This window comes from Palaemon carinicauda, chromosome 4 (assembly GCF_036898095.1).
Source record: "Palaemon carinicauda isolate YSFRI2023 chromosome 4, ASM3689809v2, whole genome shotgun sequence".
NCBI lineage: Eukaryota > Metazoa > Arthropoda > Malacostraca > Decapoda > Palaemonidae > Palaemon > Palaemon carinicauda.
Window position 1 is genome coordinate 186657469 of NC_090728.1, and position 22047 is coordinate 186679515.

Consider the following 22047-nt stretch of genomic DNA (forward strand, 5'->3'; position numbering starts at 1 on the left):
GTAACACCACCACCACCTTCAGCAAGCAAGTAAGTTAGTGACAGGTACAGTATTGATAATTGAGCAGTTATTGCTTTTCCATATTTTGCTCTACAGTACCACTCATCCAGAAGACTGATCTACCAACATGAAACTTGCCTATCATCCCAGGCTGATATATCTTCACTTGTATAGGTAGTAGGTTGGCCAGGGCACCAGCCGCCCGTTGAGATACTACCGCTAGAGAGTTGGGGGGTCCTTTGACTGGCCAGACAGCACTATATTGGATCCTTCTCTCTGGTTACGGTTCTTACCCTTTGCCTACACATACACCGAACAGTCTGGCCTATTCTCTACAGATTCCTCTCTGTCCTCATACACCTGACATCACTGAGATTACCAAACAATTCTTCTTCACCCAAGGGGTTAACTACGGCAATGTAATTGTTCAGTGGCTACTTTCCTCTTGGTAAGGGTAGAAGAGAGACTCTATGGTAAGCAGCTCTTCTAGGAGGACGACACTCCAAAATCAAACCATTGTTCTCTAGTCCTGGGAAGTGCTATAGCCTCTGTACCATGGTCTTCCCCTGTCTTGGGTTAGAGTTCTCTTGCTTGAGGGTACACTCGGACACTCTTCTATCTAGTTTCTCTTCCTCTTGTTTTGTTGAAGTTTTTATTGTTTATATAGTAAATATTTATTTTAATGTTACTATTCTTAAAATATTTTATTTTTCCTTGTTTCCTTTCCTCACTGGGCTATTTTCCCTGTTGGGGCCCCTGGGCTTATAGCATTCTCCTTTTCCAGCTAGGGTTGTAGTTAGCATATAATAATAATAATAATAATAATAATAATAATAATAATAATAACCCAGCAAAAGTAATTGGGTCTCGGTATTAGTTTCTTCACAAACTTTGGGATAATTTTCAATATCCAGTTGAAGATCACAAATAGCTAACACAAGGGTTTGGATTAGGTTCTCTCCGATTTTAATCTTAAATCCAATCAAAGATAAATTGTTGTGGTGGACGAAATACTAAAATATAAGCAGGAGGATCGCCTATTCCAAGTTTACAGGCTACTTCCTGTCCACTTTTGACCAAGTCGTTACCTGTTAACCAGAATGCTCCCTCTCCATGCGCCGATTCAACCAAGATTAGTAGTTGTACAGTAATATACTCGGGTAAAGAGGAATTTATACTGTCAAGAGGAGTTTCTAGTTTAAAACACAAGAAATGGCAATCTCCCAATTATAATTTTACAAGCACTAACTTTCGAGCGTTACTTTGTATTCCTATCAATATATTTAGGGAACAATAAATAAAGCACATAATGCTTAAAATAAAAAATTAGTAATTCAAATATAAACAATATACTGTAGGTACATTGGGTCACGGAGTTAATGTTTCAGAATATCGTTATCCTGTAACTGAACATCATCATCAGGCTGTATGAACATACATCCATCAGTTATGATGGAAACATCACTGCCGTTGTTGAAACACTACCATATACTATACAATAACCATATACTATACAGTATATTTTACATTATTAAAGGGGATGTCAGTAGTAGTCCTTCTATGGCACATCCCGACAACAGGTCTACCAACATGTGGGATGTCAGAACTTATATTTGTGACTTTTGTACTGTGGTCCAAAATGTTTCTCACAAATTGTGCACCATTAGTTTTGCGATCTGTGTACATTACAAATATTCAATCTAAGCAAGTAAATATTCTAACCTTTGAAATCCACTTCCCCATTTCCATCCGCATCAAATATGTCTATAACTCGTTGTACTAGTGGATTTTGCTGCAGTTCCGGGAGGCTCATAAATTCTTCGACGGACAGAGACCCCGAGTTGTCAAGATCCAGCTTTCGGAATCTCTTTCCTAATCGTCGAATTTCATCAGCATCAACTGCAGAGGAAATTTCATAGCATAATTAGTCAGCATGGGCCTCAGCTGTAAATTCAGTAAGTCTCATCAAACTCTAGTGGAACTACAGGAAACTTGAAACTTCAGATTAAAATGTTTGGTTTTTAATGTTCTAAACTCTATTGCCAAGTGAAAAAGCTATGGAATACATAACAAAAGACTTAAGACAAGAGTTAGATTTTGCTGAGACTTATTGAACACCAAGGCCCATGAAGTGTTTGCCAAAATATTGGGAAAACAAGGTTAGGTTCTTGTAAATTCAATTTTTTTTTTTGCAAAATTCAATAGTGAAATGCTAATAAATTCCATTTGTGACAATACAATTAAAGAAGAATTCATCGGCAACAGTGAATTTCAACATTAAAATCAATTACTGAACATTTTTTATTCACAGGACTACATGGGTATGCTCTTCTTTACACTGCATATCACAGTTGACGTTAACAGGATTAATAATCAATAAGTAAAATAATATTTATTTTAAAGTGAATTCATGGTAACAAAATATACCGGTATATAAAAGATTGAAGACTAAAAATTAGAGGAAAAGTGTATAAAACGCTGCATTTATATTATAGATAAAACAAATACTAAAATACAGTATCTAAGTTTAAGAGTTAAATAGTAATTATCCACATTTCAAGAATGGAATACAGTTATTTTAAAGAAAAATTGAGACTACAGAAGTCATTGTCTTAAGGGAGTTTATTTTCTTGAAATTCTAATAGTAGCAGACATATTACTTTAGCATCTAAACTGGTTAATACCAAGCTACAAACAGCTAAGCAGGACTGAACTGATACTATCTAAATACTTGGAAGAGTTATTAACATAGCCTTGTTACCCTCATTGCATTTGAAAATTACTGTTTTGACTAACAATCACTTCAAGTAAGGAGAGAAAAATAGCATCGGTGTAAATACAACTTCGTAAAGTACAACTTGAAGGATTACAGTGAATCTAACAGAGTATTTCTTCTGACAAGAATGTACGCAGGGGTTCTGTATCTACTTTCCTTCCAGTTATTGGAATAGTAGTACAGTAGTGAATGTTATAAAAAATTCAAGATTACATAATCCTCTTGCCTCCTGAAGTATCCAAACACTGTGTAAATATTTAATGCCACCTATAAGGCCAAATGACACATTTTGATAGGGAACACTTCCTTGGAAATCTTGCATATTACCTTCAACCTCCAAAGATCTAAACTGTATTGGGATCAAGTACTGTATAGGACCAATAAAGAAACTTTAGGAATAGTAGTCATTGGAATACAAATCTAGTAAAGACTATTGAAATACTATTACTGTACAGGGCTATACTCAAAAGTTGAACTAAAAGAAGAGCTCATAAAAATTAAAAATATTTACCAAGAAGCCTAGCCAACGAAGTATTAAAACCCATAAATATCAATTAACCTAAATGCTTGTTTTCTTAATACTAGCTGTCAAAGGGTATTCTTGCAAATAAAATATTCCCCATACAACCTTTCACATAACTTCATGAAAAAACCTTAAATTAACATATAAATTTTGTAAATTAACACCTCTTAGTGGACCACAAAGTATTGAATATAACAGCAGGAAAATATGAAAACACACTTTCTATTTTAAGTCTTACAAGAGCATAATAAATTAACTATCTGAAATCCTACTACATCAATTTAATTTCTAAATACAGTACATACTTATATTGTAATAGTAAACATTACAATTAATATTTATATAAAGCCATAAAGAACCTTCTGCAGAGGGGCTCTCCAACCCCACTAACATCCCTGATCACATATCCAAGTCTATTTCTGCAAATCTTGCCCCCCTCACCACCACTGCTGTCTACTTTTTATCTTACCCCTAATTTAAAAGATAACTTTATGAGAATATTATTTTCATTATGCAGTTCACATTCTTCTAAACCCTTATAACCAAGTTGCGTAATCATTCTGAAACGGTTTCTTCAAGAAGTCTGAACAGATATGACCTCCCTTCATCACTGCATATGCTTTGTGAATTTTTTTTTTTTCCAGAACTCTCTTAGTCTAAAACACTGCTGTCTATTTTTTTTATCTAACCCCTAATTTAAAAGATAACCATATGAGAATATTATTTTCATAATGCAGTTCACATTCTTCTAAACCCTTATAACCAAGTTGCGTAATCATTCTGAAACGGTTTTTTCAGGAAGTCTGAACAGATGTGACCTCCCTTCATCACTGCATATGCTTTGTGACTTTTTTTTTTTTTTTCCCTCCCAGAACTCTCGAAGTCCCTAGAGTTCTGGAAAAGACTTTCAGAAAAAAAGCCTAAAAGAAAGAGAAAATCCTAATAAAATCTATCCTTTCGACATTTACCTTTGGAGTTACACTTTATTCTCTTCCTACTTCCCTATTCTCAAATGTGGAAAAGTTTTACCGTTCTTCAGCAGTTTTACAAGATGCACTCTGTAGTAAGGTTTTCGGAAAACTTCAAAAGGATCAATTAATCCAGTTTGCAAAACCCTATTCATGAAAACCACTCTTAGAATTTCAAGTATAATTTAAAAAATAAAAGTGAATGTTTTTATTCTGAAAAATAACTTTTACACTTAAAAGAGCAATTACAAAATACCTTTAGGGTAATAGAATATTTAAATATTTTATTTTTTAAATTGTATTAAGTGCAATGGCAATTAAAACAATGGTACACATAAATGCAACACTTTACATAATTCAAACATAGACTTCATAAACATTATCTTAGTACAAGCATAACAGAACAAAAATACTTTAAAGTAAAATAAAATATACTACACTGTACTGCAAAATTACAAATATCTGAAATGTACTGTACTGCACTGTAAGAAAAGTAAACACTACACTGTACTGCACTGTAATAAAATAACTATGTACATCAAAATAAATCATAGTAGAAACTGCATATCAGAACTTTCACGATACAATGCAACACACGGTATAAATTACATACCTACATCAAATGTTGGAGTTTTCTTTGCATATAATGTATATTTTATACACAGAAGTTCTTATATTAAAGGAATCAATTAATATCTCAACTAGATATTAATGGATTCCTCAATTTTCCTCAAGGAAAATTGAGAAAGAATTTATAAACAAGAACAGGTTGAAGAAAATCCTAACACTGCCTTTCTTAGCCTAAGCCTCCTAATTCCTATGTGCCAATTCTAAAACCGACTAAAGTCAGACCTTCATGCAAAGCAAGAGGTCACATGAAAGTTAAAACTATACTGCATTAGAGGCAGGGAGTAAACTTTGCTGTGGAGAGGGGGAGATTTTGTTAAAATATCCCCCATTTTTTTCCATTCTTTATATAAAAATTATAGCAACACTCTTCTTGGAAATATTAATTAAATGCTTGAAATGGTTGCTCTAATTATGCATAATACTAGGTAAAATTTCAGGGATGGAAAAAAGGCCACTAGTAGTTCTTGTTCGTTTTTTCTCTTCAGGTTCATCACTCTAGTCTCTGAATGACATGAGTAATGTCAATTTATATTAATCCTCACTCTATTTTTGTTCATTCAAAACATCACCAAATAACTATAACACCTACTGCAGTATCACCAAACAACTAATTCTAGCATATGCAATAGATACACACCCACGACCCAATACATAAGCATCCTTAAGAAGTATTCCCTTGGTGTCTATGTGGTGATTTTCATGAATGCCCTAACTCGTGGTAAGGTAATGGAACTTTCTTTACAACCTGCAAGTGACACTACACTGGTCACTGGATAATAAATTACTTCACTATGACCTGGAGCTGTAAAGTAGGTTATCTTTTTGAGACATAGTAATTGTTGCATACTTGATGGGGAAAACCTATCTGAATCATTAGAATACCCCATGCACAATTGAGTCAAGATTTATACAGTAATTTGGCCGAGAATTAAAATCTGCAAAAGCCCAGAGATTTGTCTCTACGGTTCAAAACATCACAGCCAAAGCCCTTAACTGGGTGAACCACAGATCCTTCCATCACAATAGTCACGGGATGTTTAAGTAAGCCAAGTTAGTTGTGGGGCATAACCTGGTCAATCCTCATAACTTAGAAAACAGAACAATCGGTTACACTAGATCCACCATCAAGAAGCATGAACTTCAAATCAAAATTCAGTCTATCTGCCCGTTAAGAAAATCCTTGGAAGTTGTAAGCAGCATCAAATACTGTATGTGGATAACTTCTCTACATAACAGTGGATCTTTGCAAACCATCTAAACCTGACACTGTATTGCCCCTGAGTTACCCCTATTTGAAATAGACTTCAAGCATCCTCATTTCCAATTATCATGGTGGCCAGGTTCATACTGCAGTGGATCAGTATTCAGTATAAACTCCAATATGTGCACAGTTGAAAACATAAAAAAGACTAGGAAACATCCAGCAACAACTATAGAGGGGCAATAAAGCCTGGAGAACATTCAGCAACCACTAAAGAGGAGAACTGGCACTTTCAGGTCACAATTGTGACTATTACCAGACGGTGCAGGACTTCAGCTACCAAGCTTTATCAAAAGATACTACCGCAAGAGTGTTATTGGGTCCTTTGACTGTCCAGACAGTACTACATTGGATCCTTCTCTCTAGTTACAGTTCATTTTCCTTTTGCCTACACATACACCGAATAGTCTGGCCTACTCTTTGCACATTCTCCTCTGTCCTCATTACACCTGATAACACTGAAATTACCAAAAAATTCTTACTCGCTCAAGGGGTTAACTACTTCAGTATCCCCTCTACATCATTTCAAAATTTACGTCACCTCCTTAAATATCAATATGAAAATAAAATTAAGGTTTAGCGGTTTTACCACTTATGTCGGTCCAAGTCATACAATAACAAAGTACTGTAAAGTACAGCTCTGTACTTTTCACATGGAAACAATCTGGCTTTTATAAAATAGCAGGTTGTTAGTACTTTTCACGTTCAGAACATGTATGAAGAACTTTATAGGTAAAAAATCTAAACTACGTTGAAAATCGACTTACGTCTGGTCTCTTGGAATCATTTTATGACTTAGGGCAGGGAACTACTCAAGTAACCTAATTGAAGGAACATAAGGAAATGAAACTTTGGTGCAATGGCTTTTTTATGTTGATTAGGTTGGCCTTGAGTTTCTATTCATGGTTCATATACTGTACAGTACTGTATTATGAGCTTATGTTATGCTTTGTAAATTGTATTTAATAATTTATTCTCAGTTTCTTAAATACAGGCCTGCTTTCCTGAAGAAGGCACAAAGGTTGTAGCTTTACTTTTAGAAATAAAAGTAATAAAATCCAATTATAATTGAAAATACTGAATTCCTTAGAAAATTCGATGACATCACTGAAGCAGCTTCCCGACATATTCTTAAGACGCCTCGGAAAAATTAAGACTTCTAGTCCCATTGTCAAGAATACTGAGAAAGTAAATAATTCTTGAGAACACTCGATAGTAAATACATGAAGCTTATGATCAAGAATAGCTGGAGCTTATTATCAACCAGAAAAATTAAAAAGATGGGATACCCAGTTCTACATTTTCCATGGAACAGTTGACAATGCCAAGATACAGTCTTGTTGCAATTTAAAATACTCTAATACTATATAAATGGTATAAAAGTCTATTACAAACGATGAGTTGAAAAGTAAAATCTTAATAGCAGAATTATATTAGTACCAATTCACTATCAGTATGACTTGAAAATTGTATCCACACAGAGATCTTCAACAAGCCGGATTTCATGCTCCCTCAAAGTTGAGTTGAGTCAAGTATGTAATACCATTCACCAACTTCAGAGGACTGGGATTAAAACTACTTAGGGTCCTATAAGAAAATATTCACCGACGATATTACGTTTAGATCCTAAAATACCATGGTTTTTAGAAAAGTATCCTGAGATATGGATAGGGGGAAATCTTCAATAACAGAAGTAGGCTACCTGCATTATTAATAACTTTCAAATAATGCAGGATTGCCGACGTAACAAAAAAAATTCATCCAATTCTGTAACCAAAGAGGGATCACAAAATTATTATTGTATGAATCATATTGCTTCACAAACAATCTAGAGATAAGATAACTATACAATCATTATTGGAATGAAAGAACTTCTTCTTCTTCTTCTTCTTCTTCTTTGTCTGTATCCTTTCCCACTTCTATGTGGGGTCGACGTTTCTGGCCAGCTTTCTCCAAATACCTCTGTCCCACACTTCATTAAAACTTATATTACACCCAAGAAACCCTTTCCAGATATCACATATAAGACCACTTAAGGTTTTGACTGATTCAGAAAGTAAATTTAAAGAAAGCGGATTCTCTCTGTTTGTATAAATACTTATTGCATATGTCATAATTGTTTCATTGATATTTGTTTATGATTTATACAAACCTGGGAGCTAGGGTAAGCAAAATAAAGCCCCTTTAACATAAAATGATCTTCAGTATAAACAGAGCTTTTACAAATGACCTCTGAAAAAACACTTTCAATACCATCTACCTGCACCCTGTCAATCAATTAGCATTCAAGTTACTATAGAATAAAAATATAGTTAAAAGAGCAAGACAAAAATGAAGAGATTAATCATGAATAAAGCAATTTCAGAAAATGGTTTTTCACAAACTTACATGTACATTATCATTAAAACAACCTAATCTACATGGTATTGGAATAAATTTAACAAAAAACTATAATGAGACTAAAAACAACTGTCAAGTTCCGAATTCATGCAAACAATTGTTCAATACAGTATATCACAAAAAATTTATAATGTGCAGTACAGCATAATCAAATATGGTAAGATATAAACATATTCCTAAGATGCACAGTACTAAAAATATTATGAAGTCCATGAATGGTAAATTTCAAAATTTCAATAAATGTAACCTATTGATCTTAACATAAATAAAAAACCCATTATTCTAATGACTACAAACTACACTACACATGCATGGATGATGGCAGTCCCCCACTCCCCCACCTGGCCAGCAACCATCCATGAAGCGTAGAGGTCACTACCACCCAAATATGGGTGTTAGTGACATTAAAGATGTTCTGAGGGTATAATCAACATTTGGTCATATGCAAGACGAAGACAATTTTATACAAATCTAGAATGGAGACAAAAATAAATTTGTGTTTGTAATTACTGAATAAATTTGTGTTTGTACAGCAATTACGTACTGTATTGTACTTGAAGCACAATGGTAATGTTTTATTTGAGGTAATGCAATTTCTAGTGTGTGATAATGTAACAACTGCCGACAGTTACTGTATGAAAAGGAAATGGAATAAGAGTACAAGATAAAAGATAATTAATGCAGTCATACAAGCTTGCAACATTTAACTTTTAAAAGAAAAAGAGCTATAAGATTAAATAATGGCTAAAGCCATTTCATGGACAAAAAAACTGACAAAGCAATTAGAGCATATGGAAATGACAGAAAATTATTAAGAGGGATTCATTATGAAGTTGGTATTTTCAAGAAAATATAAAAGTCGACAGCAATGCAAACGAATTAAGTCACTGGCTACTTTTTATGAACCAAATTTGATATTTTACTGCAAATTCACAAAACTCAGTCTTCAAAATAGTCACCTTTGTATACAGTACTGAGTACAAAGATTAAAGTAATCAAATACCTCAATAAAGTACTTTGTCTAACAAAGATCTCATTACATACAAATATATGGAGGGAATTCTCATATTGGGAGAGCATTATAAAACTATGTATAAATTTTACATTCACCTCGATAAACATTTCAAGTAATGACAATCCAGCATATCTCCAAATGCTGAATATACTACAGTACAAAAAACTATACAACAAAAGCATTAGCACTATATTGCAAGCAAACAACAGATGAGTCTCAAAACACAAACATGGTGGACAACAGCACTTGACAAGAGGACTAAATTGTTTCTACTTCTACCACCGAGTACCACAAATGAGAGGACATTTCAGGGGGTGGCAATCAAGATTTAAAAAAACAAAAGGGAACAGTACAAGTAAAGAGTTTCAAAGAATTCATAAATACTTTCCTGCTGTATTAAGAAAAGGACAACTTTCAAAGAATGTGCTGTTTCCATCATGTAGAGTAGTAATTTATATTAGTCAATAAAAGTGGCAACATGCAAGTAGCAGACCTAGTGCACTTCACAACTTCCATGCAAAATCAACTTTTCTTTCCTCACTCTCTGAACTATGCAGTTCAGTAACTATGTTCATGTAAAGAGACAAAAATATCGACAAAAGGGTGCTAAATGGAAATATTTTTCTATTATAGTTTAAGCTTAGAAGAAATTTTCTATCCTACTAAAATGCAAATGGGGAAACATTCCAAAAGTGTAAACTAAAATATTTTTTTATCAGACAAAATTATCATCACATTAAGCATAGATGAACAAAATGCTAAATAAAATTAGAAAAATTAACTCTCATGAACATAGCTACCCTCCTGCCATCACTGAACATTACACAACGGACAACTACTGGTAGTGCCATGTATACTCCTCGAAACTCCCAAGTCATAAGCCTCACAAGAAGTTGTGTTTCAATAGAGGGAGGTGTCCCACACAATTTTATAAAGAAAATAGACCATCACCCCCTTCTCTCCATGTTTATGTTATGTGTAAGCAATAGCACACAATTTTTTTCCCACTACATTAGAATTATAAAATCCTTGCTAATTTGATTCACGTATGAAAGCTTCCTTCAATTTGTATGTCTTGGGAACGAAAGATTCTTCTAATATGACTGTTATTGACAAATGAACAAGGATATATGTAGGCTGAACACGAGTTCATGTACTTGAACTTTAGAGAGTAGTTATCCTCATGAGTAAGTAGTTTTCAGAAAAATAATATTCTATGTCACCCTGATTGACTTAGGAAATACAAAAGCAATACTGTACCAAATAACAATGTAAGTCAAATCCAAATTGTCCTAGCTAAGAAATTACCCTTTAATCAAATTTGCCGTGGAATTATTCAAAATTTCATATTAAGATTTCTCTTCAGATAAAAAAATATATTTTACACTTCAAAATAGTTTGTGTGAAGCAATAAACTAATTGAATAATTGCAGACTTGTCTCGGCAAATTTCACAATAAAAAATACTTGGAGCACGATTATAAACATTTTGATTTTATATTCCTTTCTGTTTTTTTTTTTTTTCATAATCATACAGTACTATTAACCTAGATTCCTTTTACATAGTTATTGAAGTACTGCGCTTTACAAGGTATTTCCGGCAAGTCTTAAACATCTGTAAGAGCACACTTTCCTCTCTGGTTAAATCCCTTCACCAACATTACCAAATACTTTTACATAAAACTTGTAAAAGTAAACAAAATAGTTTTTATTACCTATGTAATGCTTCACTAATAATACAAATTTACAATATGTACACCATCCTGTCCAAGAGTGACAGTTGGTAGACGCTGTTGCATTGGAAATGATCTGAAGGAGAATACTTTCCAATCATGGTTTGCATAGATGTAATGTACCGTAAAAGGGTATTTTAACCTACCACAGCAGCAAATTGGTAAAAAGTAGTTATCTTAAATACAACAATGATGATCCCTGATTCCAAATCAACTCGCAACCAGGCTAGTTGTAAATTAGAATGGACTGATCAAGTTGGAATAGATGTAGGTGGAGCTCTGTGACGTATGCATTAACATTGTATAAAATTTGCTGTCAATTTCATACAATTATCTTTCAAAGTACAATCTTTTACACTAGCCCTTTTAACGAGTATATAACCTTTAATACAGAATTTAATTTGCATTTTATTTCTTATTACAATTCACTCTTGGTTCTCAGAAATTACTACAGTGATTAATGCTAATGGCCACAAGTTGGGCAAATATTGAGTTTGAGTTACTGAAAATTTTAAAAATAAAACAAACAATTTGATCACTAAATAATTCAACTACTGTATATATTTTAATCCTTGAATTTGTTGTTTGTTAATGCTGCCTCAATTTATTGCCCACTATTACACGTGGAAATGTGGTTTTGCGTGTTTTGAGATGGATGTAAAAAACGTTAAGTGTTTTTTATTGATTTAGTATATGCCATACTCTTGTGATTTCCAAAATTGTATAAATGTACACTTCATTTATACAATGAATGTTCATGTACTGTATGTACAACTGCTGGTTTTTCTTACAGAAAATTTTGGACACTAACTGATGTTCTAAATAAAGAAATGCATCAAAAGACTTTCTTAATTATTTCTAGTAAACCAGACGAAACATTTCATTATCTACATATGAACATTTGTTTACTTCAATTTGTTAACATCGATTAGGATATTGGTGGGAAAAAATAGTTATTTGGAATATTCAGCTGAATTAGTATACTGTATTGTAATATTTCCAATTCCCTCGACATTGAAAACTAATCTCAATGGTACATCAACACTATCAAATTTTATAAATAAAAAATTATGGAGATTTACCCATATTTATATAATCAAAATTATGGAAATTTCAGTATCAAATTTTATAAATAAGAAATTATGGAGATTTACCAATATTTATATATTCAAAATTATGGAAATTTCAGTATCAAATTTTATAAATAAGAAATTATGGAGATTTACCAATATTTATATATTCAAAATTATGGAAATTTCAGAGGCTACAGTTGAAAAATTACACCAGTAAACATGTCGGCAAAAACTTGCATAAAGTAATTCACTTTATCAGATAACTAATTGAAGGCAAGAAAGTCCCTATACAATAAGATTAAATGCAAACCACACTCTGAACACTATGGATTACTTTATCCTAAATCCTAAAAGTGCTTAAATTGATGTTATTCTTAAAACTTCTGTATTTGGCTCTCCAAACTGTTCAAAATTGTTTACTCTATATTAATATTTTTATTCCTCAATCCAAGAAGAATGGCACCCAGCATTTTGACCTTCTATAGAAAAGACAGTAATGGAAATCAGTCTCATGACTTACAGTACTGTACTAAATGTAATTAACTAGTATAACTCTCTTTCTCTCAAATGAAGCAAGAAACTATCTATTGTAATAGTTTTCATCTGTCCTGTCACTTATACAGGATAAATTGGTTACTTTACAGAAAATTTACTCATGACATTTCTAACCATCAAAACATGGGATAAAACATATTAGATATTACAATTTATTAGATCTTCACTTACCTTCAAAATATAAACTATCAACTAAAGAAGTGCTTGGTGCACTACTTGACATTAAAAACAAAATTTTTAATAATGAAACAGAATTTTAATAATAAACTCTTATTTCTATACCTGCCTAATGATCATTAACATGTTTTTACCACAAATTTTAATAATAAAATTATTTTGACACTTGCCTATAAGTCATATAGCTTAAATCCCCAAATGGGAAGCTTTCAAAGTTTAAAAGAATAAATGCTTTCCCTACTGTCTCCTCTGGGGATTGCCCGGGTAGACACCAGGGAAGAATGCATTCGAACGGTACACCATTAGTAGAGATATCCAAGGATGACTTTATTTTCTAATAAACCTAAATATTGCTTAAAAGTGCAGGTCATTAACCCCTTCACTACGATGTCCGCTTGACGTCAAAACATTCCCGGTACTACACACTTTAGAATCCCCTCTCAGGCTGGAGTCAGCTTAAATGAATGAGATCATTCCACAACTTGGTTATAGCTGGAATAAAACTTGTAGAATACTGTGCAGTATTGAGAACTAATTGAACGATTAAGATGTACAGTAGATCTCAAATTAGAACTTTAGTAGACCTTAAGTACCTGTCCATCAAATTAAGATGAGAATCAGCAGCTGAAGACCAGACCGGAGAACAATAATCGAAACAAGGTAGAATGCAAGTGAAATTGAATCACCTTTTCAGAATAGATTGATCACAGAAAATCTTAAGACTTTCTCAATAAAACAATTTTTTTGTGCAATTGAAGAAGACATACTTAATGAAAAGACACTTAAATAATGTACCTAAAAACTCTTCAAGAATAATTTCTTAAGTGGAAAAGTTCTTTTTAGATCTTTTGCAATTCAATGAGTATTCAATTTTTAGTTTATTCCAATTTTAATGCACTATTCATAATTAACAATCAAATTCCTTAAAGCTTAGTACAGTAGATGATGCTTTGTTCAACCTTCTCCATCATTTTCAACTTCATATAGTTGAGGAGATACATAATTAACTTGTGTATATCACATTTCAAAATAAATCTTTGCTGAAATATATTAATTTTCTTCTCATGGTGGTACAACTTTAACCTTGAGGTTACAAAGGTTGTTCCTAGGAATGAGAGAGGTAAACATGTTTTCCTAATTTTCAAGCCAGTTGTCAAAACTATGTATTACTCATAAGAAACTCCCTTGATACTCATAATGCTAATCTCTCAAAGTTTGGTTGACAAGATTTATACCCTAAAATTAAAAAAATTCTAGTTTTTTTCTTTGAATAGGCCCAGGCCCCTAATTCAGTACCTCATCTATAAAAGGAGGAGGGGGAGACCAAAAAGAAGGTGGATAGTGTGTGTAACAGCAGATATGGAGGAGAAAGATCTCACAATGGAGGACATAGGAGATAAAAGAACTTGGAAACGGCTCTCTAGAATTGGCGACAGCGACCCTGCATAGCGGGAAAAGCTTTAGTCGAAGAAGAATCTTATAAAAAGAAATAAGTTCCGAGTCACCCTCACGTTCTAGTCATCATTTTTAAACCAACCCTCAACTCCTATTCTGAAATTGTGTGTGATTTAGGTTATTAGTAATAAGGGATGGCTTCTGGACATGTTAGTAATTCTTGCGAGAGTTGTTCACAGTTGTTGTTGCAGGGCGATAATATTATTTATTTTTATGTCTCAGGCTGAAGCTAATCTTGAGATTTAAATAATATGGATAGTTGTGTTTGTTCAGATGGTAATTGACCATTCAAGAGTTCCAAATGTAAAAGGAAATTCATTCTGGAAAATGTCGAGAATATTAGGCAAATTAATTCCAGCGGGGATATTGGTGTTAATGTCTAGTGATGAATGAGCTTTTAGGGTTTCATAGTAACTAGCTTGTTAGCTTTTTCCCTCTTTTGCTTCATCTGTAAAATCTATGAAGACCAGCGAGTCTTCAAGCAAAGTCATGGACTATCCTAACCTGGCCTATATTGAACTCCGAGCAAACTCCAAGTTATTTCAAAACCTATAATTTTTGTGATATGATCTGCTCTTTACAACCACAATATTCGGAGATGGTAGACGGAACTGGTTGCCTGGATCTTAATATTCCTCCACTTTTGGAAATAGATGCTCAAGATAACCCTTTATACCTATATCAAGGGCATGGCATATCATACGATTCTTAAAGAACAAGAAGATCAAACCTTATGAAGCTTCAGCGGGAGCCGAACGGCTGCATCAGATTTTGAATAGGGGTGAGCATTGGTTTAATATAGCCTCACCCGCAAGTAGACCTTTGAGTTTTCCCTAGCAGCATTAATGTAGGTGCCAGTATCTCAACGGGCGAAAAGAGTCCCTTGCCTAGCGCAGGTGCACTGTTAGAAATATAGAACATAAAAAAGGAAAGCCTGTAAATACGTACCTTTTTAGAGGATTCAGCGGTCCAGGAAAATAAAAATGAAGACAATACAGAGGAAGAGCTCGACTCTGATGGGGTATATCCTCTTAAATCGTTAAGTAAACTTGTCTCTGAAAAGTAACCAAATAAGTTGCACAAAATAAATTCTAATACTACTCATTCTTCCAGGTCGTCTCTCGATGCCTTTAAGATTACTTAAAACTTTGCAAGTTACAGAAATTTTTAGATAAATCATTATCTCAATTGTAATGATAAGCTTCCAATTTAATTTCTTGTTTAGTGTTAAGACCTTCTCTCACACAAAAGCAGTCTTTGATCTGTATAACAAATCAATTTCCTAACCTTGTTATTGAACCTGATCTAGTAAATTCTTTTAAACCAGTCGTTGATGTAAAAAGAAAATCTTTAAATACAGGTTTATTTTAGCTGATTAAGTACAGAAATGCAGCTGGTAATTAAGTAGAGAGTATACTTTTAATCCTCTTCTTTCTAGATCCTATAGTAGGAGTTATTATGAAAGAGGAGATTGCAGGTAATCAGGATCTTAAATCTTCGTAGCTGAAGCAGCCTTTGTGAATTTTAACATAGGTTGGGAGTGTCTGATACACAGACACCTTGATTTCATCCCCTTATTTTGGGTTCTATTTTCGGATAGAATTTCATCCCCTATTTTGGGTTATATATTCAAATAGAAAATAGAATTTATAACATGATGGCTCAAAAGGTTTCCAGGATGAAAATTAACACTAAAGTCACTTTCTTATAAGTCCCCTACTTTTCCCTATCTTCCAATAGCTACTATGTCTTGAATTTTTCTCCTCCATGGAATTAGTTTTGTAAAACTGGTAGGCCATTGTGACGAGTCTAACTTATAAAAGAACGCTAAGACAGTCTCTACTAACAGATCCTTATAGGAGGAAGGTTTTACCACTTATATCAGGTATAGGAATGCCTACATCCTAAGCCATATGTGCTGTCCATAGTCAAAGACGGCTATAAAATCCCTGTTCCTTCAATCCTCCCTTTACTTAAGATCCTATACCTTATCAAGGTTATCTAAGCAATTCAGCAAAGTCCCATGTTTTGAAGGACTGCAAAATTTTTAGAGAAGAATGTTATAGAAGGTGTCTTGGATCCATCTTTGTTTTGCACAATTTATTCCTAATCCTATAAAGCATCGGGAGGTCGGAGATAGGTTCTACATGTTTCTATTCTGAGCAGGTTAACGGTTCTCACCAAGCTTATGACGGAAACATCCTCAACACTCCTGAGAAAGAAAATGCTTTTGATATATTTGACTTTCCAATACTTTTTCATTAAAATTCAGGAATCTTGTTTGGTTTGTGAACGCTTCAAATGCTTATCAAATTCAAGTGCCAGTGTTTTGGTCTCAGGAGTCAGGACAGCTCCCCAAGTCATAACCAGGATGATTACTCCTATCTTGAAATGGATATTATTTTGTAATAAGGGTTCCTTCGTAATTAAATGACCGACTATTTTTGAAAGCTTCGTTGGAAAGGATTTGGGTTTAACCAACAAGTGTGGTTATCCAGGTTGCTTGAAAGGTTGGTAGTCCTGGTCAATTTGGAGAGAAGTCTTGTGATTCCAAATCTGAGGATTCTATATCTAGGAATGATAATAGTAACTAACTATTTTAGGTTTTCTTTTGGAAAACCAATTTTTTCTTTTGTTGAAAAACTTCAAGCAGATGAAGTCTGTCTGTTTGGATGTAGAAGAGACTGTTAGGGCCAAAAGCTTCTTCAGAGAAGTTTGTTCTAATGGGTTGCTTCAAGATGAGAGCTTTCCGCTATCCCCTCAACCAAAATTGGAACGGTATTCAATCTAGACAATTTGTATTTCACCGATGCAGAACTAACAACTACTGAATTGGTGGGACCCGAGGGAGTGTCCTTAGAAGTGAGCGTTTCAGACATATCTCTTTTCACAGGTGCTTCCAAGGAAAGGTAGGGAGTAACTATATTATCTACATCTGATGAGAAAGAGGACAAGGAAGGAATACTCTTCCTACTAATTGCCTGGAACGTTTAGCTGAGTTTAAGGCTCGAAACTCGGGAATTGCTAGTAATGGTGAAGTACATGTCTATTTTTAGACAACACAACAATATTGGGTTATATTCAGAAACAGAAGCAGCAGGTCAGCATCCCTATCTGGATATTACCATTATTATTATTATTACTAGCTAAACTACAACCCTATTTGGAAGAGCAGGATGCTATAAGCCCAAGGGCTCCAACATGGATAAACCAAGTGAGGAAAAGAAGTAAGAAATAAACTGCATGAAAAGAAAGAAATATAAAATATCTTAAATATCAGTAACAACTTAAATATTGATCTCTTACATATACCAGAGGTTCTATTGTCTTTGACAAATTTATTTGTTCCAAGGAAAGTGAATGCCCTACATACGGGATCAGTTGAGGACAAAAAGATTCTTCCAAACTAAAGGAGTCTGTATTTGTTGGAGTGTCAAAAGAACTTCAATTGGTGGGAAAGACCAAACGTGGATGTTTTTGACATCGTTCAGAGAAAGAAGTTTTGCTCACCAGTTTCAGATTCAACTGCATGGAAGGTGGATACCCTGTTGCTGGAGTGGTCACATCTAGATATGAACTTGTTTCCTCCTTTCTTCATGATTCAAGCTGTGATAAAGAAGTTCAGTGTCTATGAACAGTAGGAAGACTAGTAGTTTCCTTCTAACTGCAAAGAGTGGCTTCCAGATCTGTAGCCTCTGTTATTAAATATCAGACTGTTGCCGTACAAGACTAATCTTCTCAGAAAACTGGTTTTGAGGTCAAAGCACCCAAACTACGTATTACCTCTAACTACAAGGAGACCGTCCATCCTATTCTCCAAGACAAAGGGTTTTTGAAGTATTCGAGATTGTCTATTTAAGGCTCCAAAAGGTAGCCAACTAGTAACATGTATTAAAGGCAATGGAATTATTTTTACCTCCACCAACGAAGTTGGAAGGAGGTTATGTTTTACCCCCTGTTTGCATGTGTGCACATTTGTTTGTAAACAGCTTCCTGGCCACAATTTCAACTGTAGAGTAATGAAACTTGCAGGGATTAACTGTTATATAAAAAAAACTGGAAATTATTAAATTTTCAAAAGGTCAAGGTCACAATCGAGAAATAAGCTGCTGTGGCGTAGGTCTGCACTACCGAGTGCCCCTTTAGTTTAGGACTGTGCTAGCCTATTGGAAACATCCCTACCAGACAATCTGTTTGAAGCGAGTTCGAGCTCCACTCAAATTCGATAGTTAGTAGTACAGTACAATTAGTGTCTGCAATCTTGCCATCATAGTTAGTTAGTGATGGGGATTTAGGAGAGCATATAGTCATCAGCAGCAATTACCTTGCCCTCCCTGGTATTAGCTTGAGGAAGAAGGGCTTGGGTACTGATCATATATATACTGTATATGGTGTTTCTAGGCCTCTAGGGCATTGTCCTGTTCCTTGCCTGTCATTCATGAGCAACCTTTAAAATCTTTAAATCAAGGAATGTTTCAGGGACGATAACTAGTTTGGTTAATATTTTAACGTTTTCATTTCCTTTTATGTAAAGAAGCTATTCATTTTCAACTATCAAGGGTTATAGATCCCCATTGGATACACATTCAAAATTCTTGGCTTGGATTTATTCACATCAGGTATTATTACTAATGTATTTGGGATTTAATATTGAGACCCTCCAGCTGTCAGAATGATTTATTAGAATCCAGATGTAGTATTAGAATATTTAGAAACAGTTCGTTTTAAACCTTTGATAGATCTTTCTGTTTGCTTTAATGTCGCTTGAACACAATAATGAACTACTGTACAAGGTCTTTCATATAATAGAAGTTTTGGAGAAAAGGTTAATTAAACTCTTTTACTTACAATCTGAACCAAAAGTGATTATAAGAAAGGAATTGCTCAGTCATTTCACATACCCTCTTTGGAAAAAAAAAGTAGGAGATATGTACGAGAATAAGAGAAATTTGTCCTGCGAAAGCTGTTAAATATTATTTGGATAAAACTAAACAAAGGTGAAAGATTCCCAATTTGTTTAGTGGGGTTATTTCAAATTGTCCTCATCCAAAAATGTTGTCATTTCTTGTAAAACGTTTAGTCAAAGGTTCTCAAAGAATTGGATCCAAGTCAGATGAAAGATGCAAGGCTAGGGTTCATGATATAAGTAGTGCAGCTAAATCTCAATCTGTAGAAATCTCTCTTCGGAAAGTGTCTTAGCGGCCACTCAACGGTGAAACAAGTCTGTTTTTGCCTCACACTATTGCCAAGATTAACTTGAAGATTGTGAGATTTAGGTATTGTAGTAGTTTTTTTTTAATTATGTAAATTCAATTAGTTTATAGTATTAGTTTTATTTTGGAAAATACTCAGTGCTGAGCAATTACTCAAGTATACAATTTGATAACAATCTGGAGGTTTGATTTATATCATCGTATAGTGACAATTAGTTATGATTGTACTAGACTCGAAGGTTAGAGAGGTTTATTATTTAAGGACTAAATTTCTTTTGTTTTTTTCCTTCTTTTACTGACACACTTCTGTCAATGTATCAAGAGCCAGCATTATGAAAATAAGGGGCATTTCATAAAAATAGAATTTTAATAATGAAATTTATTATCTCTAGACTCACCTGATGTTAATAAACAGCACATGGTTCTCTCCTCTCAATGAGTAGCGATGTCTAGAAGATAGGGTTTCAGTTTTGACTAAGACTAAAGGATCTGCATCATACCAAAGACGAGGTCATTACCATTAACCACCAAGACAATGCCATCACCATTAATGGACAGCTTTGTCTCGGTGTTCTAAAAGGCCTAAACCTGTTCAAGGGAAGGAAAACTGGAAAAATTTATTTTTAGGGTAAACATCTGTATTAAACCAAGCATCGAGAGAGAAGCATTATGAACATCAGGAAGAGTAATTAATAAAATTCTGTTTTTGTCATAAATAATATAAATATATATATACTCAGATAAGTATAATTATTATTAAAATTCTGTTTTTTGTCATAAATAATTAAATATATATACATACTGAGAAAAGGCTGATTTCCATTTCTGTCATATTAGAAAAAATAAATTAAACTCGAAATTTGCACTGAACAGGCCTAATTAAATCTTTTAAATTATGTAATAAGAAATACCTCATACAGTACTTGTAAGAATCAAAGGTACAGTAATATATGGATCGCCATCCTTTCAACTTACTATCATTTTTTTTTTTCAAATAATCAAAATAAGAAAACTATAGCAAAAGAATGAATTTAATTGTGATGAAGAAAGGTATCTCCTCCATCTTGTCTTAATCTCTCCACACAGACCAACAATCACCTGCACTGGGATATAAACTGGAAATTAGTCACTAAATCACTAAATCAATAAATGAATGTAAAGTGGTAAATTACATTTAAATTGTGCTTGGTACGTGGGATTTCTTGCCCATTTTTAAAGCGAGCCAATATCAGGTTTTCATTCAAAAATTATAAAAACACAACGAACCCTGTTTTACTGTAAAGGAAAAGGCTAGAACTCCAATTTTGTGAAATTTCAAAACATCAAGTCAGTTTTACAAAGTAAACGAAGATTTTAATTAGAAAAATCACCTGACAATGGTACAGTCACAGGTTTTGATGTTATTCATTCATAGTAACATCCTCCATGTTGTCTATTCTCCATTTTTCTCCTTTTAAATACTATTTACATTTTATAGCGTAAAGACTTTAAAAGGATTCAAATATTTGTTAATCTTTATCAATGAATCACATTAATTTTAAAAGGAAATGTTCAATTATAGATAAAATACTGAGTAAAATAAATATGAATATTTTCTTTATATCTTTCATAATATTCAACCACGTAATTATTTGGGGTAGTCCTGCAGAAGAAAAGTGGGCATTTTATATGATTTGCCCGCACAAAGAAATAAATACCTGTACTGATAAAAAAAAATGTTAAATATTATGCTGCAGATTTAGTCAAGTTAGAATAGGGCAGCAGAAACAAAAAACAACAATTTCTGAGAACCCAAAGAGTTTTGCAATTCTATACTCGAAGCGCCAACTTTTTTCCAGTACAAACCTTGTCCATTAAACCATGTGATATCACTCCTAATAATCTACATTTCAGATAATAGCAGAGCAATTTATGAAAAGCTGTGCTAAACTAAATGTTCCCCATTTAAAATTAAAGTTATTTTCGAACCCTAGTTATTCCCTATACAAGTTCAAGCCAGCTAATAGCCAATCCTGCAAGAAATTATTTACATACATATACCATTACAACTTTATGTATCAAATTTCAAATGGCTTACAAGGGCCTAAAGATCCATTTACAAAGGCACAATTACCTTTTGTCCACCATATGAATTTAGGACATACTAGTTTTCCACAGATCACTTCAGTTTCTCAAAAGTTTGTTTGAGCAGATCAGTACCAAACCAAATAAAATCCTGCACTATGCTGCAAAAAAATTTACTTTCTTTCATTCCCTACAGCTATATCCA

At 33.6% G+C, this 22047-nt stretch overlaps 1 protein-coding gene across 2 annotated transcripts in view; it reads right to left on the minus strand.

Moving 5' to 3' along the window:
- The window catches only part of LOC137640272 (calcineurin subunit B type 2), a 98128-nt gene that overhangs the window by 17599 nt on the left and 58482 nt on the right, over nt 1-22047 (minus strand). For both annotated transcript variants that reach the window (XM_068372870.1, XM_068372871.1), the window contains one exon: nt 1723-1899. In XM_068372870.1, coding sequence (XP_068228971.1) covers nt 1723-1899 — 177 coding nt within the window. The remainder of the gene's footprint in view (nt 1-1722; nt 1900-22047) is intronic.